General features: G+C 41.4%; 1 protein-coding gene across 1 annotated transcript in view; it reads right to left on the bottom strand.

Annotated features, from left to right (window-relative positions):
- FSTL4 (follistatin like 4) overlaps nt 1-15473 on the bottom strand; it is a 220597-nt gene that overhangs the window by 84613 nt on the left and 120511 nt on the right. Inside the window, exon 6 of the mRNA XM_086758856.1 lies at nt 14794-14914. Within this exon, the coding sequence (XP_086614982.1) occupies nt 14794-14914 (121 nt within the window). The remainder of the gene's footprint in view (nt 1-14793; nt 14915-15473) is intronic.

Here is a 15473-nt window from a genome sequence, read left to right as displayed (position 1 = left end):
AAAAAAAAAAAAAAAAAAAAAAAAAAAAACAAAATTGAAAAACTATTCACAAAAAGATGAAGAGCAATAAATGCCATGGGTAGTGTAATGAAAGATCCCCAGTTACAATTTGCAAACAATTTTAAAAATTAAATGTTAACAATAGAATGAAATTGCAGGAAAGTTACCTATGCAGGTCTTGCTAATTCCAGCAGTTCCTCAAACTCATTTTGATGTGTTTGCTTTACAAACTCAGACCCTAACCAATTTCTTCAGACGATGGGTAAAACGCAAGGAAATTTCCTGTCATTTTAACTAAAACCCTGTGATCTGACGAGATTGTGAGGTTGACATTGTAACATTGTTCAAGCAGACAAATTTGTGAATACTTTTTCTAATATATGGATGACTCTCTTCTTCTAGAGGACCCGTACTCCGCCAGGAACACCATTCCCACACCTAAGCTCACATGAGTTAATACGCTGATAAAAAAGACCGCGTTACTTGGCAGGGGCACTTCCACACAGCTACCACTGTGACGATCAATTATAAGAAAATTACATCACATGAAATCTGGGTGTAGTTCTTTATTTAATGCCCACCAAACTGAGAGAAAAGAAACTCCTGAAGTCTTACCACAGCAAGAAGACACTGTCCATCTATCAGAGCATGGACACCTCCCATCAGCATCTCTTTTTAGAAAGCAGCAGAGCTCGCAACACCTAATTCATCCTGACGGAGTCACGCTGTTATTTCCACATCTCCATCTGCTGTAACATAAGGAATTAATGCTGACGTGGACACATCTACGAAGTCTGTAGCACGGGAATGAGTAAACTTGCAACCTTTTTCATGCAGAATACCAACGTATTTCCTTCTGCTCTGGGGAGGACGGGGACATTGGAGTCTGCCCACGACCAAAGGAGGACATGGCAAGTCTTGCAACCGATATGGTTAAGAAGGGTTTAAACAGGGAAGAAATAGTTTCTTACTCTGGTTAGAAAGAGATATGTGAGATTAGAGACAGAAATTACCCCTGAATTTCCCTGATTTTCAGTGTCTGTGAATTGAAGAGAGATGCTATAGCCCCTGACAGCTGAGAACCGTTTGCTATTGACACAGAATGATTTCTAAAAATCAGAAAAAGTCTTCAAAACATCTCTTAGACAAAATTTGATAACCAAATTTTTCAAGAGTTACACAAGGAGGAGGCTTAGAATTCCCTTAATTTGCCAAAATGGGAATTGGTTGCGTTCCTCTTGTATCTTCGTTTGAAAACCTTTCCCATTATTTCCACCAGAGCAGAAAGAGGCAGGTATGAAAAAAACCTGAGCTAATTGAGAAGAAAAAGCCAGCCAAGTGAAGCGCCGGGGTGGAAGGTGGGTCCCAGCTGCCTGCGTCGGCAGGCACCTTCCCGCATCCCTGCAAACTGGGGAGGCAGCGGCAGAGCTACCGCATACAGGCTCCTTGTTATTGTCCTTTATTAGCCCGCTCAAGGCAGGGAGGGCTTTTCAGTAAATAAATAAATAAATAATCAGCAGTTTCTGTTACTCCACACACTGTTTTCCCTCCAGGGCTGTCACTGGTTTATTTATATATTTCTGAGGCAGGCTGCCCCGATGAGAGATGTCTTGGAGATTTTATGGAGTGGGCAGAAGAAATGGATCGAAAGGAGGTTTCTTGGCACCTGAGACCGTAAATGTTTATAGATAGGTGTGCTGTGACACATGAGAAATTCCACCGAAAGTAAATGAGCTTTTTAAAAATTATTAAAGCGACAGGTATAGGCGAGGGGAATAAGATAGCCAGAGGTCATACCAGCCTAAACTTTGAAGAAGCAAAGACCATCAGGGTATGCAGAATTTGTATTTCATACACAAATCTGATAACATAGATTTACAAGAAATAACACATTTTAGAGTTGGCTACCAGCTGGGTTTGCTGGCGACTGAGCGCTGGGCACATCAGCTGGGTTTGCACCGCAGCCCCCGGGTAACCTAGGGCTCATCACCTCGGCTCCCAACAGCAAAACAACCCAATCCACTAATTAAATAACGCTTCAGCACAGCAAAATCATCACCGCGCTGAATCAAATCTGTTTTTTCAAGCAACTTTAAATAGTTTTCATCTAACAACTTTTGAAGCCAATTTGAAATTAGCTGGGCTTCTCCATGCAGCTCCTACGGGGCATCGTCCACAAAAACTAATAACAACAACAATAGCAACAATAACGATAGGAAACCAAACATCCCCACAAGACGTATAACTGCTTCATCGGATATTTCACCCTCTTCTACGAGCAACTCGCATCTAATGCTCAGAGTAAATTATCCAGTGCGCTGACAAGAGACACGTAATGAAACTGCTTTGCCACCGGCCCTGTTGGTTTCTCAAAAGTTTCTTTTATTATAGGAAATTAGTGGATCAGTTAACATTATTGAAGCACTTTGTTTCACGGCAGAAGAACGCTTGCAAAGCCTGACGGAAGATCAGCAACTTCGAGAGTTACCGCATGGAGGACTGAGGTGATGGCTCAGTAGGATGCGGTACCAAGTCCCCCAGCTTTCTTTTTCTCTTCCCTCTTGCTTTTTCCTTAAAGGAAATTACACCTGCCAAGTCTTCCCTTGCCTAATGTTTAACAAAAGGAAAGCTGATCAACAATCGCTTGGAGCTGCTGGCTCCCAGGAGCCAGAAGAATGAAGCTAACCTGCCATTCTTTTTTTTTTTTTATTTTTTAAAGCCCTTCAAAACATGATGCCTATTTGCAAGGAAAGTCTTTTATTCCCCAACGACCTCTGTTAAAGAGCTCTTACAGAAAAGGAATCCAACAGTTCATTACTTCTATCTGCTCAACACACTTTTGACATAATTGTATTAGCGCCTCATTGCAGGGCTTGAAAAGTTAAATCTGAAAAGCAGCTTTTTGCCATTGGTTTCTTTACCTGCCGAAGCCCTGTTTATGCACTAGAATACAAACCATATTATTTGCAGTTCATGTAATTTGTTTAATGCACTACGTTCAAGAGGCCACCTGTGCTAATGCATCAAAGGAGTAAGTGGGTTGCTCTCACTCTACTTAAAAAAGGAGAAAACTCTTTTCTGAGCCAAATCCCTCCCATCAATGCACTTGCTTCCACCAAATTCAAGCCAGCGAGGGTGCAGGGCAAGGGAAATATGGAAGGGGAGAGGAGGAGGAAACACCTGTGGTGCTGACCTGGATGGCAGCAGCTGGAATTCTTTTATTTCTTAAGCATCCCTCTCCTTCGCGGGAGCCCGATAATGCTGGAGGGATGTGCTGCTCTCCGGAGGAGCCCGTGCGTCAGCAGCCCCTCCAGCGCCCACAGGTTTGAATTTTGCTGCATCAGTGTGTCTCACCGTTGCCACGAAACTCCTGTCTGGCCAGGAAACTGCATTTCCATTCTCTGAAAAAGCTGTTTGACTCTGTGGAAGTCCACGTAGCCCTGCAACATGAATGCATGCCATGTCCGTTATAAGCTACTTTCATCTTTTATTCAGCTACAGTTGCTGGACATCACTGGATTCATTACAATCCACGGTGCCTGTTCATCACACTACACTGAAACATTCAATAAATACCAATTAACATACTGGAGCCTTTCCATGAATTTTTCTTGCCTGACTTGGAGTGAATGAGTTCATAAAAATACATCTTAAAACAGAATAAGGAGGGTAATAGCAATCCTGTAACAAATTTAGACTCATACACATCTCATATTTTAGCAGATGAAGGGTTAGTCAATTGCATTAAAAGCAAAACAGCTCTCTTGGCCCTGCCAGAGGATGCATTACACCTCACAGCAAACTCCAAACCAGTCTACCTAGGAGAGACGTGTATTTTTCATGGTGTATATTGCACTGAACATATACTACTGGTGAAAAAACCCCAATAATAATTAGCGTTAAAAGCAGTAAAAAGTGGAGCTGTGCTGTCTAAAACAGCCAGAGCAAGTGTCTATTTTACACCTTCTTAAGCCCATAAATTACCATATGGGTTTGTCTCAGGGGCTGGAGATGATTTTGGTGGCTAGCACAGTGCTACATGAATCAAAGATGGACAGTGCAGACTTTGATGCTGTTTTCTGCAGAAGAATCTGGCATGGGGCTCTTTTTGCTGCGACAATAAACCACAGTCCCCTGAAGAGAAAAGACTGAAGGCAACAGCCTCTCATATCAGCAAGGACCAAATGCAACCAGATGTTACCACTGCTGCTGGAACAACTTTGCCTCCAGGTCCTATAGGAATATAAACCCCTCCCGTGATGCTTGCATATCAGCTGCAGATGTCAGGACTGCCATGCTCTTGTTTGGGTTTTTAGGGCAGAAAAGGGAGTTTTGGTTTCACCTGGTCTGGTCTGTTCATGAATCTGGGTTGGCCTGCTGCAGGCCGTGCCTGAACGTGGCTGATACGGTGTCATGACCGGCAACAGCTCTTGGGTTTTCCCAGATCAGGGTCAAATAATTTTGGCTTTTCTTTTTCTTCCATGGGTGATGAGCAGGACAGCAATCCAGGCTGCAGGTCCAGTTTCAGCAAATGGGGCGCGATGCAACGATGTGACGGACAACTCTGCTTTGTGGCAGCGCCAAACACTGGCAATAGCTAAATTTTCTCCACGATTAAAACGAAACATGAATGACATGGAGAATCAGGTCACAGAGCCAGACAGGAGATCAAAAACACAAGAAGAGTCAGTCTGGGCAGCATCTTTCAGGAAAAACTTCAAAATCGGTCTCCACCTGAAAGTAATTTCAGCATCAGCTCCATCAGACCAGAGCCCTGCACTGAAACTACACAGAATCAGGCTGTGGGAAACCCTGTGAAACACAGCTCATGTCGAAATACAGCCTGAAATTGTGTTTTAAATGTCACCCTGGTCTTTCAAGCTGTTGATTCTCGCATTTAATTTCATATTTAAAAGGCTTATACACCTTATGAAATCACAAGGTGAAGACATTCTTATTCTCTGTTTTTCCCCTGCTCCTTTTTTTTGTGCTTTGCTTTGAAATTGCTGCATTCCCACTCCCTCCTCTGCCCCTCTCTGCCCCCCCATCACCACTCCAGCGGTTTTGGGGGCTGCGATGCATGGTGCCGCAGACTGATGCCGGGATTCGGCCAGTGACAGAGCAGGACACCGCTCCAAGTGTTTCAGCATCCGGTGGGCACTCGTGACCTTTCCTAACACATTATTCAGGTTTGTGTGATGAACAGAATGACAAATAAAAAGAAAAAAGCTGCATATATTTAGAATATTTTTTTTTTCTTGTTAGTAAACCATGGCTACAAATTCTCTAAGCAGCAAGTTTCTAATAACACTGCCAGGAGGTCAGCGCCAGGCTGTGGTGATGGTTTTAGGATCTAAGTGTGGCTTAAAGCACGAGTTCAATGCAACCTGTACTCATCTGTTTGCAGAAAGAGAAACACAAATTCTGCAGATGTATTTTATACACTGCAGAGGGAAAGGCTGTGGCAGAAACGGCGCTTTGGAGGCACGGCAGGCCGGAGCTCCGAGCTATTTATTTCTATCGATGGCTCTTGATGTTCTTTCCAAAGTTTTGATCATCAAGAAACTTGAGAATGAGCTTTTTTTTATGATGGTGCTAAAGACAGACACTGGCAACAGCGGAGTTTCACCTCAAATCCTGATGCCACTGCAGCACCTCAGAAGCTTTTTACTTTTCTCCATAGACTAGCATCTTTTTTTTGAAGTATCAAAGCAGAACCAACCTTTGAGTTCAACTCATTCAATTTCCTACTGCTATTCTTTTTTTTCAGCGTCTATCTGGACATCCTGGATTTGTCAAGGAAATTTTCTCCTGTGAAGAACATGAAATAAAAACATCTCAGCTGTGGCTCTATATAAATCGTATCACTGCACTGAGGATATGCACTGTACTCAGTAATTTTCTGATGGCTGCCCTGGCATTTTGATTAAAAAATTAGCACTGCAGCTCTGTAGTGCCATACAGTATCAATAAAGTACACACTAAACGGACTAAGAACTGGCTGACGGACAGATCTCTAAAAGCATTTCTCAGAGGAGGCCACTCAAACGGGGCTGTTTCTAGTGGCACCACATGAAGAATCATCCAAAGCCCAAATCTGTTCAACATCTGCATCAAGATCTGGAAGGAACACAGAAATCCACGCTGACACTACGGACACCAGAGAGTGATGGAGATGGAGTGGAGGGCAGGACCGACATGCTGAGCTTTTTGGGTTGGCTAGTAACCCGGGTCCATGCACCCCACGAGCTACCCAAGGCAAGTACATCATCAATCAGGAGCGGTAGCTGTGGTAGATACATCTGAAATAGATGTTAAACAAACTTTTTTTTTAATATATATTAATGAACATTTTTGGCCTTAAAAGCTACGAATCTGCTCAACCAGTCGAAGAAAAGATGAAGAGCACATAGATTTAGAAGTAACTCAAAGCATCGATGAGATGCCTGAAAGGGCAAAGAGAGAGAGAACATCCGCAGCAGCTTTCCTTAGATGAAGGCAGATTTCAAACGAAAAACATAGCTCTAGCAATCACTCACTAGGAAAAAACAGTCAGAGAAAATGGGAAATAAGAGGAACCCAGCAGCTAAGATGTTCCAGTCTGTATGTAATAAAAGAAGATCTAGGAAAGCCCGCCCAGGATGCTACCATATCACACCTCTGCCTTCACGTAAAATCCTAAGCATTTTAACTGATTTTACACATTTTCTGTGAAAAAAAAAAACCCAAACATTTCTGCTTCATGACTATGCTGCATTTGTTTCACAAAATCCTCAGAAAGACAGACTTTGGCTAAAAAAAAAAAAAAATAAAAGTAAAGGCAACACAGAAAGTTTGAATCCGGTTTTCAGAAATGGCATCTGCTTTTGCAAGACCAGAACAAAGCCCTAGGAAAGCTGCAATTCTGCACTCTCAGGTCATGGAAAATGCAAATTATACTTTTTAGGTCTCTACCTGTGTGATCTGAAGGCACACATGCATATCTAGAGCTGTCAGCCACTTTATGATCTCACCAATATTTATATTTGCTGTCCACCAACGTAATTTCGAGTCTGCAAGCAACTGAAAATACTACTATTTGTGTACATGAAATTGCTTCAGTAAACATTGCTGGTATGGATCAAATAATTTTCTGAAAAATGGTATTTGCCTGGTTTTATGCGCCAGTGAGTCACTCGTAACTACTTATAAATATTTAAATACCCTACTCCTGCAAAAGCGTGTGTAGACATTTGATACGGTTTGTACTACATCACCTCTGAAGCACTACTCCACATTGCAAATTCTTGCATTGAAAACCAAGATTAACGAATCAATGCGTCCTGAAAAGCATTTAAAAATCACGAGCATATCGTAGTCTATTAAGTTTTCTTTGCAACTTGTTGACAATGGATTTCCAATAACAACTCGTAATTAGTTTATTTTCTGGTATTCAGTCATTACACATTAAGCCTGCTGACATTTTGCAGATGCTATAATTTGAAATTAGAGATATTTGAGAAAATAGTAGAGTTTGGCCATTTACACTGGCGTGCACTGGTTCTGGCACGCAGGTATGCCAGACAGAAACAGCAAAACCAGTGTCAGACACTATCCCTGCCTTTTCATGAAAAAATGGGGACGGCAATTCTTGACCAAAATGTGTGAAATCACAGTCGTTTTAACCATGTTTACATTTGCCATTAATTCTGCCAAAATTTTATTTCAGGAGTGTCTTTAAATTCAAATCACAACGCTAAAATGTACAAACTAGGCAGAGCACAAAACTGAACAGCAAATCTGATTAGACAAATTGAACTCCGATCTGAACGTGGAAACATTCCCCTTTTTGGCCTAAGGCAAAACCATGTCCCTCTTTCCACCGCTAAAGATGCATCCACACGCAATGTATTTTTTTCCTGATCTGAGCACTCATAGTTCTTTTTCTGGAATCATATTTTAGCATTTGAAGCATTTTTGCTTAGAATAAATTTGTCTTTCTTGCTACAAATTAATTCTATGTTTTTTTTTTTCCTTTGAGAAAATACCTTTTACTTTGTTCAAAATGCAGCAAAACAATTGAGAATATACAACAAAACCCGACTCCAACAGATGTTTTGTGGAACTGCAAACAATGTAGGGAACTTTGCTGGAGCCCAGTGATAGATTTCAGACCTGAAACTCAGAACTAAAGATTTTCACAACTAGAACGACTTTAGAAGAGAGCGAAAAACAAATCACCTTCTTTGCAGAATGTATTTCTTTGGTAGTGTCGTAGTTCAGCCCCGACTGGGACCAGACTATGCAGTCTCTCCCTCACTCCCCCCACCCTCCAGTGGGACAGAAGGGAGAATTGGTAAACAAACAAACAAACAAAAAACAACAGCAAAAACATGTGGTAAATTTAACAGCAATAACAGAAGAAAACAAAACAGTGATGGAATACAAACACAGTATAATGGCTTACAACAAATCTCCACCCCCAGTTTCTTCCAAGTAGCAGGAGACTCCCCTCAGCACCCTCCTCACTTATATACTGAGCACGATGTCAGATGGGATGGAATAGCCCTTTAGCTAATTTCAGTAAATTAAAACCAGCTGTTAGCTAATTAGTAACCTATCCCAGCTGGGTGTCCCAGCCATAGGGGCCACCAGCTCCAGTTCTCCACCCAGCTCAGGTGAATATTAACTCTATCTTAGCCAGAACCAGGACAGGTAAGCAAGGGGGGCGGGGCAAGAAAGAAAATCAAAGCAAGAAAGTTCTCCACATTCAGAAATTCCCTGACCATTAAAACAGAGTAAGGATGGATTCACTTCAATATCTCCAGCTGAGGCATCCTACCGGTCAAAAAATACATTTCCAGGTGCAACAGGATCATTCCTAGTGCTAAAGCCAGGCATCCCGCACTCCATTTATGAGCGGGGCAAGGAGGTAGGTGCTTCTGAAGATGATCTAAAAAGTCAAGACATATTGAGCAGGGAGACCCCAAGAGCTGATCAAAGGCATCTCCAACCTCGAGCACATGCCTGGAGCTCAGCCCTGCGTTGGCTTGCCCATGGAAGGAGAGTCCCTGAGCACTGCTTTCTGAATTTCCACTTTGCTCAGCTGCTGTGTCTACCTACAATGCACCACTGCCGGCTTGGTCCTAATAAAGCCCAAAAACCCAGAGCAAGATCACGGCTTGGCCGCGGAAACGCTGGTTACTAAATGCTGCTGCAGCGACTCGAGCGCTTGTTGGTTTTTCCCATCATCCAGCTCTGCCAGTCTGCACCAGCTACAGAAACTGAGCTAAATAGTTTCAAACTTCTCCTTTTCGCTTGATTTTTAACTTTTAGTTTTGTGGTTTTTTTTTTTTCTATGAGATTGCACTACTAAATTCATCATTCCAGAAAACGCCCAGTAAGTTGCCTTTCTCCTCAGTAACATGGCTCCACATTGTTCCTCAAGGCAAGCAGGAACGGGTTGCTTTGACCAACTGACAGAAACCTCATTTCTTTCCCGAGCAGTTCACATCACCTCTAACATCGCCTCAAACCAAAAGGAGAGGCCAGCGCCCCCCTGCTTGCGAAGACGTGTTTGAAGTTGAGATATCACATCGCTCGCAGGAGAAGCAAATCAATGTTGGTAAGCTAATGAATTATTTCCAAGTTTGTACCAATATCTGCAGCAACATGAAAGAGAAATCACATACCAGGGAGCATGGTGCACAAATTGTCAATATTTTAGGCCTATGATTTGATCCTGTAGATAACTTGCTACAACATTGCTTAAGAGAACACCTCAAGCAAAACATTTTTATCTCACAATACAGTTGTCCAATATAATTAACTGGGCTTGACCAATCTAGCTGGAAGGTAGCAGTAACAAATACCCAACCCTACGTGCCGTGCCATCAATGAGAACGGCTTTGTAGAGATATGAGTAAACACTTCATCTGAACATGGAATTTACAGCAATTTTTGCTGGAACAGTTGGCTTGCTAGCTGTGCGTCAAGTACATATATTATGGACATATTTTTCCAAATATGGGTATTAATTTTCCCCACATAAAATTTATTTCTCACCTTCTTTTAGATGAGATGTCTATAAAAAATAGTTACACTTCTGAAAGCTTTCTTCCTCACTCAACAACTCCCTCTCCCACTGGACCCAACAGCCTCGTTTTAGGTTTCATTCCCTCTTCCTCAAGGTAGAGCTCGGCTTTTTCCCAGTATGCCTCAATCTCTACACCTTTGGGACAACTACAAAGCTCTGTCCTGAAGTAGTTTCCAGCAAATCAGAAACACGTACATCTCAGAAATAAATCTGTTTTATACTCTGCACTTCTAATGAGCCTCCGGAGGATGCCTGGAGGGATCAGGGACGGACGGCTCGCTCCTCTACATTACGCAGTACTCTCTACTGGAGATTTTAGGATCACTGCAGCAAAGCTGGAGCCAGTCCAACACCGTTCACTGCCTCTTCTCTACATCGGCAGTGATTTACCCAACACCCATGCCCAGCCCAAGCTCCCAATTCATTTTTTCGCCCCTTCTCTCTGCTTTTCCAGCCCCCAGTGCTGGGAAAGCTCCAGGACTCGGGTCAATGCTGTAGGCTGGTACCATCCGCCCTCTCCAGCTGTTACCCAGCATCTCCCTGACCTCCCACCACAAGCGTATATGTCCAATTTTCATAATTCTGCATCTTTCTTTTTTCCAACAAACATTAAGGACAGGTAAAAAAGGAAAATCAGAACTAAAACAGAATTGGGCAAGAAAGTAAAGTCCTTTTAAAGAGTTCAAACAGCATTATAAAAGGAAGTTTAAGAGAAGAGCACATTGATCCTGCAGCCTCTTCTGCATTCATTCCTGCAAGAAATAAGCTCTTTCTAAACAATATCTGTGTTATTTAGGTAACGACATATCCATAGATGATCTCATCTCAGAGAAACAGCCATTTTCTGCCTACATGTAACATACACGCATAAATGCTTAGGAAATAACGACTGGACTGAAAAATAACAATTCAGTATTTTTCTTTCAAACTGCCTTTGTGAGGTTGTTTTTTTTTTTTGGTCCAGATATGACATCAAGGACCTCAAAATGTCACTGCAGAGCCACAAGAAACCGTGTGATGCAGCAGCCTTCAAGAGCCGTGCCGGAAAGCACAGGGCACGCAAGGCAACCTCAGTGAGACACGCGAGCGCCGAGACGGAGAAATGATCTTGGGGTATAATTTCTAACGTAACCTAGTGAAATACGCCTGGTCTTTTATGCAACCTCAGTCAAAAAGCTTTCCAAGCCCAGCGTGACCTCCCGGGAAGCGCTGCTGTGGGGTAGCGAAGATGCTTGCAAAAGGCTTTTTCTGTGCTTTCAGAAATGTAACGAAATGCAACGGCAAGCTATGAGAAGGGGATGCTGGTTAGGAGAGCGCTGTAATTGGCAATGAGCTAGAATTTAAGAGGATTTTATGGTGGGGTTAATAACTTCTTATTAGCTAAACAATGTTGACAGGATAAAGCCATTTTGATGGAATGCATGTTTTCCCTCTCTCCGACATATTTGTATTACAAATTGACTTGTCCACATTGATGATAATATAGATCTAGAAGATTACATTGATTTTTTTTTTTTTCCCTTCAGCTAGGCTTTCACACCTGCCAACCTGCTACTTTCCCATTAGGGAAGACAACAGGAATGCCAAAAGTGACATGCCTAATTCTAATGATCTCCAGTCAGATACGGTTCCAGAAGTTATATCCAAAAATCACTCGTCTGAGCATATTTAAAGTATGACTCAGCCGGGTGATGTGCTTGCCAATTCTCCATCCTGATTACTTAGATGCACGCTCTGCTTTAAGCTCTTATGACAACTAAGCCTTTCATTTATTACTTATTTACTGAATCTTTGTGACAATATAAAGAAAAGACAACAGACACAGACTTGCTAGTACTCTAATTTTGGAATGTGAAAATCTCAAGATCATCATATTAAAAATGATTTTTTTCTTAATTATGGTCCTGAGCCTGCTTATCTAATAAAATTTATTAATGAAAAATCAGAAGATATCTACAAGTTGTTCTTGCAAGAGCTGTCAGGAGAGCATTTAATCCATCTCACATATTACTTATCTATGATTAAGGTGATTAGAAAAGTGATGCTTATTTCTAATCATCCCCATACACGTAAACAAAGTCCTAAAATGTGTATTCTCAGGATTCAGGAACAAAATAATGTTCAGAAAATCAGAAGAAAGATGACAGGGTTAGTAGAAGAGTCACTACTTCTGTCCGTAATCCAAACCTGTGCATTAAGAAGTGTGTGCAAATGACTGGCACGACTAGAAACTATTATTAAAAATAGCACCTATTAGATGTAGCGCTTGTAAGGGTGAAACCACATTTCAAAAAAAGGTAAGAGACTGGATTCTTCTCACCCACGCATTTCTCATTCATTTACAGCTGATCAACATGAATGGGGATTAAAAACACCCTTTGAATCCCCGTGGGTCTTGGAGAGAGACGACAGGTCAAGAGAAAGCAAGAGAAACACAGAGAAAGAGACCATTTTGTGGCTTTGTAAGCTACAGAAACGTCATGAGAATCTTTAAAATGAAATGCAACTTCTAAGGCAGCACAAGAATGACAAATTGGAAAGCTCTTCACATTATCACGGTCATCTTCAAACCCTTCCAACACTGTGACGCTACACCAGAGCACGGTACACCAAAACAGATGTAACGGAGCCTTTGAGAGGATAAATTAGATTGAAACTTTCTGATGTCACTGAATTCTGGTAATTATGTTCCTTGGCTTGCTGAGCAGCCATCCCTGCAGCCTGCTGCCAGCATGTAAAAATGAGTGACTTAAGTGAATTTCGAGCAACAAAAGGATCACCCTCATGGGCCACAAATACGAAAAACGTGCAGGATGCTGTACCTTTAAACTACTGCTGCAAGCCAAATTCTGCCTCATACTGAAGCACAAATTTCATAAACACTTAAAGGACTGTGAACCAAAGCGTGTGCTTAAGACAAGCGTTTGAAGTATTTTTTACATGTTTTTCCTACATTGTGTAATAAAGTAAAGGAAAAAGATCTACCTCCCCGAGCACTAAAGTTCACTTATAGAGTCCCCAAAACTTTTAAAGCTGCAAGCAATAAACTTTGTTCTTAAATTAAAAACTGATGAGCCATTAACTCCTCTTTACAAAAGCGGAGGTTCTGGGAAAATTGAAAATGGAGAGTAAGTCTGATTTTCATCTTCAGATGGGGAACGATTCTCTTCACATACAAAATCCTTCTGATAGACACTCATTGTTATGTCTTGAGTTTTGTTACAATATTTTTGCAGTTTATTGATTACTATCTCTGCTCATTGGCTAATATTTTGTACTTCTCTTATTTCCACTGCCTAGCTAAAATTCACAGAACCAGAAACTCATACAAATGACTCTTTAAATTTAGGTTCGAGTTGCTGTGACTTTGAGAACCCATTGATCCAAATATGCTCCCAAATAACTGCGTGTCAAGACTTTAGAGCTGGGTTAATTCACTTTATGGCCTTCCTAATGTATGAGGTTTTATGTTTTACTGTCTATCTGCTGGTGTGAGTGTGCTCTGTTGAATTAAATGCACATGCGGTTCAAACAGGTCCAAGGTGACAACTGGGGCTAATCTTAAAGCAGTTGAAAAATTATTACCCAAACTTCCTGCTTTTTTTTTTTTTTTTAATGAAAAGCCAGAAGTTAAGAAAACAGAAACCACTCTCTTTAGAAAATAGGATATTTGGCAGAAACAGAGTATTAGCATCGTCGCTCGCCAAAGAGCATCAATGAGGAATGTGCCAGTGGGGGGCACATGGTGACTCTCATGCACATCAGCCTCTTCCCACTGAGCAGGCACTGGAGCAGGTTGCCCTGGTTTAGAAAGTGCTATCAAAAGGTACTGAAATTACTTTGTCTTTACAATGCCATACGCAAAGATTGAGAATCCAGCTCAAGAGGCATCCAGCTTGTTATCGGCCTTTTGCCTGCGCTCAACAGTTCAATGGCTGAATCCTGGTTTTGTTTAAAGAGTATGAACAACGTCTTTGATGAACGATATACAAGTACTTCTGTAGCTTGCTATCCTGACTGTTACAAACCCCCATCATTTTCTATTTTTCTTTTTTTTTTTGCATCCCAGAGGGACAGGCATCAATAAAACTTTTTATCATCCAGGTGAAGGAGACAATGTGGGCCTTCTCCAAGGAAGGACTTCAATGAATGCTTAACTTAAAGCATGAATATAAAGTTATGAAGATAAATGGGGTAACACAAGTACTTATTTTTTCACACTGTTTAAGTAGCTCAGTGATCTAGGGATGCTTGCAAACGATGCCAAGATACATATCAACATCACACACCACAATCCACTTAACATGGAAACGAAAGGCATAAAACATCATTCCTAGGCAGAGTATTCAGTGAAACACCTTCCTCACAGCAAACTAACTCACCTTACTACAAGACATTCGGACAGATTTTAACCGTCTTTCGTCAGGGTTACTCAGAAACCACATCCTCAGATCTACAGACCTGGCCAGCTCACCGACGTCTCTCCATTGCCATCAACAAGAAGCACAACAAAATACTCAAGAAAACAAGAAGCCCCACACACTTTTACCAACCTCCTAGTTCATGCTTATCCTTTGGAGCAAGCCTTCCATAATATTTTCACGGCATTAAATACAAAAAGCTATTATCTTTGCTGACCACGTCTGAAAAGACAACATTGCCATCACAGATATTCACACACTTTCAACATCCAGATGGAAAAAAGCATCAGGACTCACGGAAAGCTGTATAGAGCTCCTGCAGGGTTAAGCGGCCGTCATTGTTGTAATCATCAAACCGGAGAAGGTCTTCTAGCGTACAATCCAATAAATCATCTTCCAGGTCCTCCTTCTTCATTAGCTGTAGCAAAGAGAGCAGGTAATCTTACATATAATGTAATGTTGTCCTGGCTCACCCAGTAGATTTTCCATTAAATGACCTTTGAGGAGATATATAGAGATATCGTATCCATCGTTACATATTTGCGTGGTATCGAGATACAACTGATATTCTCATTCCTGCAGTTCTTCATGGGCCATGAACCGGTGAGGGTGAGAACTCTTCCTTCAGCAGCAGCAACAGAAACACATTTACATTTTGCAAATGCATTGAAAAATAAATATTCAACAGGGAAAAAAGAAAGTCTGCTTTTCCTCTATAGGCAAGGACAAAATTGTATTCCTTGCTTTGGGACTAGAATATGCAAGAGCGGGTGGTGTATTCAACACTAATGTGTTTTTCCAGCCCCTGAAAGTTTTTTTTTCTTACATATTCTAAATATTTCACACATTTCACATTAAAAATGAAGAGAGCTTTTAGAAGTTGTACATCCAAGTTAGCAAATAGCCAGAATCAGACCTAAGAATAATGAAAATGTTGGGTTCTCTGAATGTATTGGAGAATGTGAAGAAAACTGCTG

The sequence above is a fragment of the Chlamydotis macqueenii genome, chromosome 14 (assembly GCF_036417535.1).
Source record: "Chlamydotis macqueenii isolate bChlMac1 chromosome 14, bChlMac1.mat, whole genome shotgun sequence".
NCBI lineage: Eukaryota > Metazoa > Chordata > Aves > Otidiformes > Otididae > Chlamydotis > Chlamydotis macqueenii.
The sequence above is the reverse complement of the archived record's forward strand: the minus strand, read 5'-3'. Positions and strand labels throughout refer to the sequence as shown.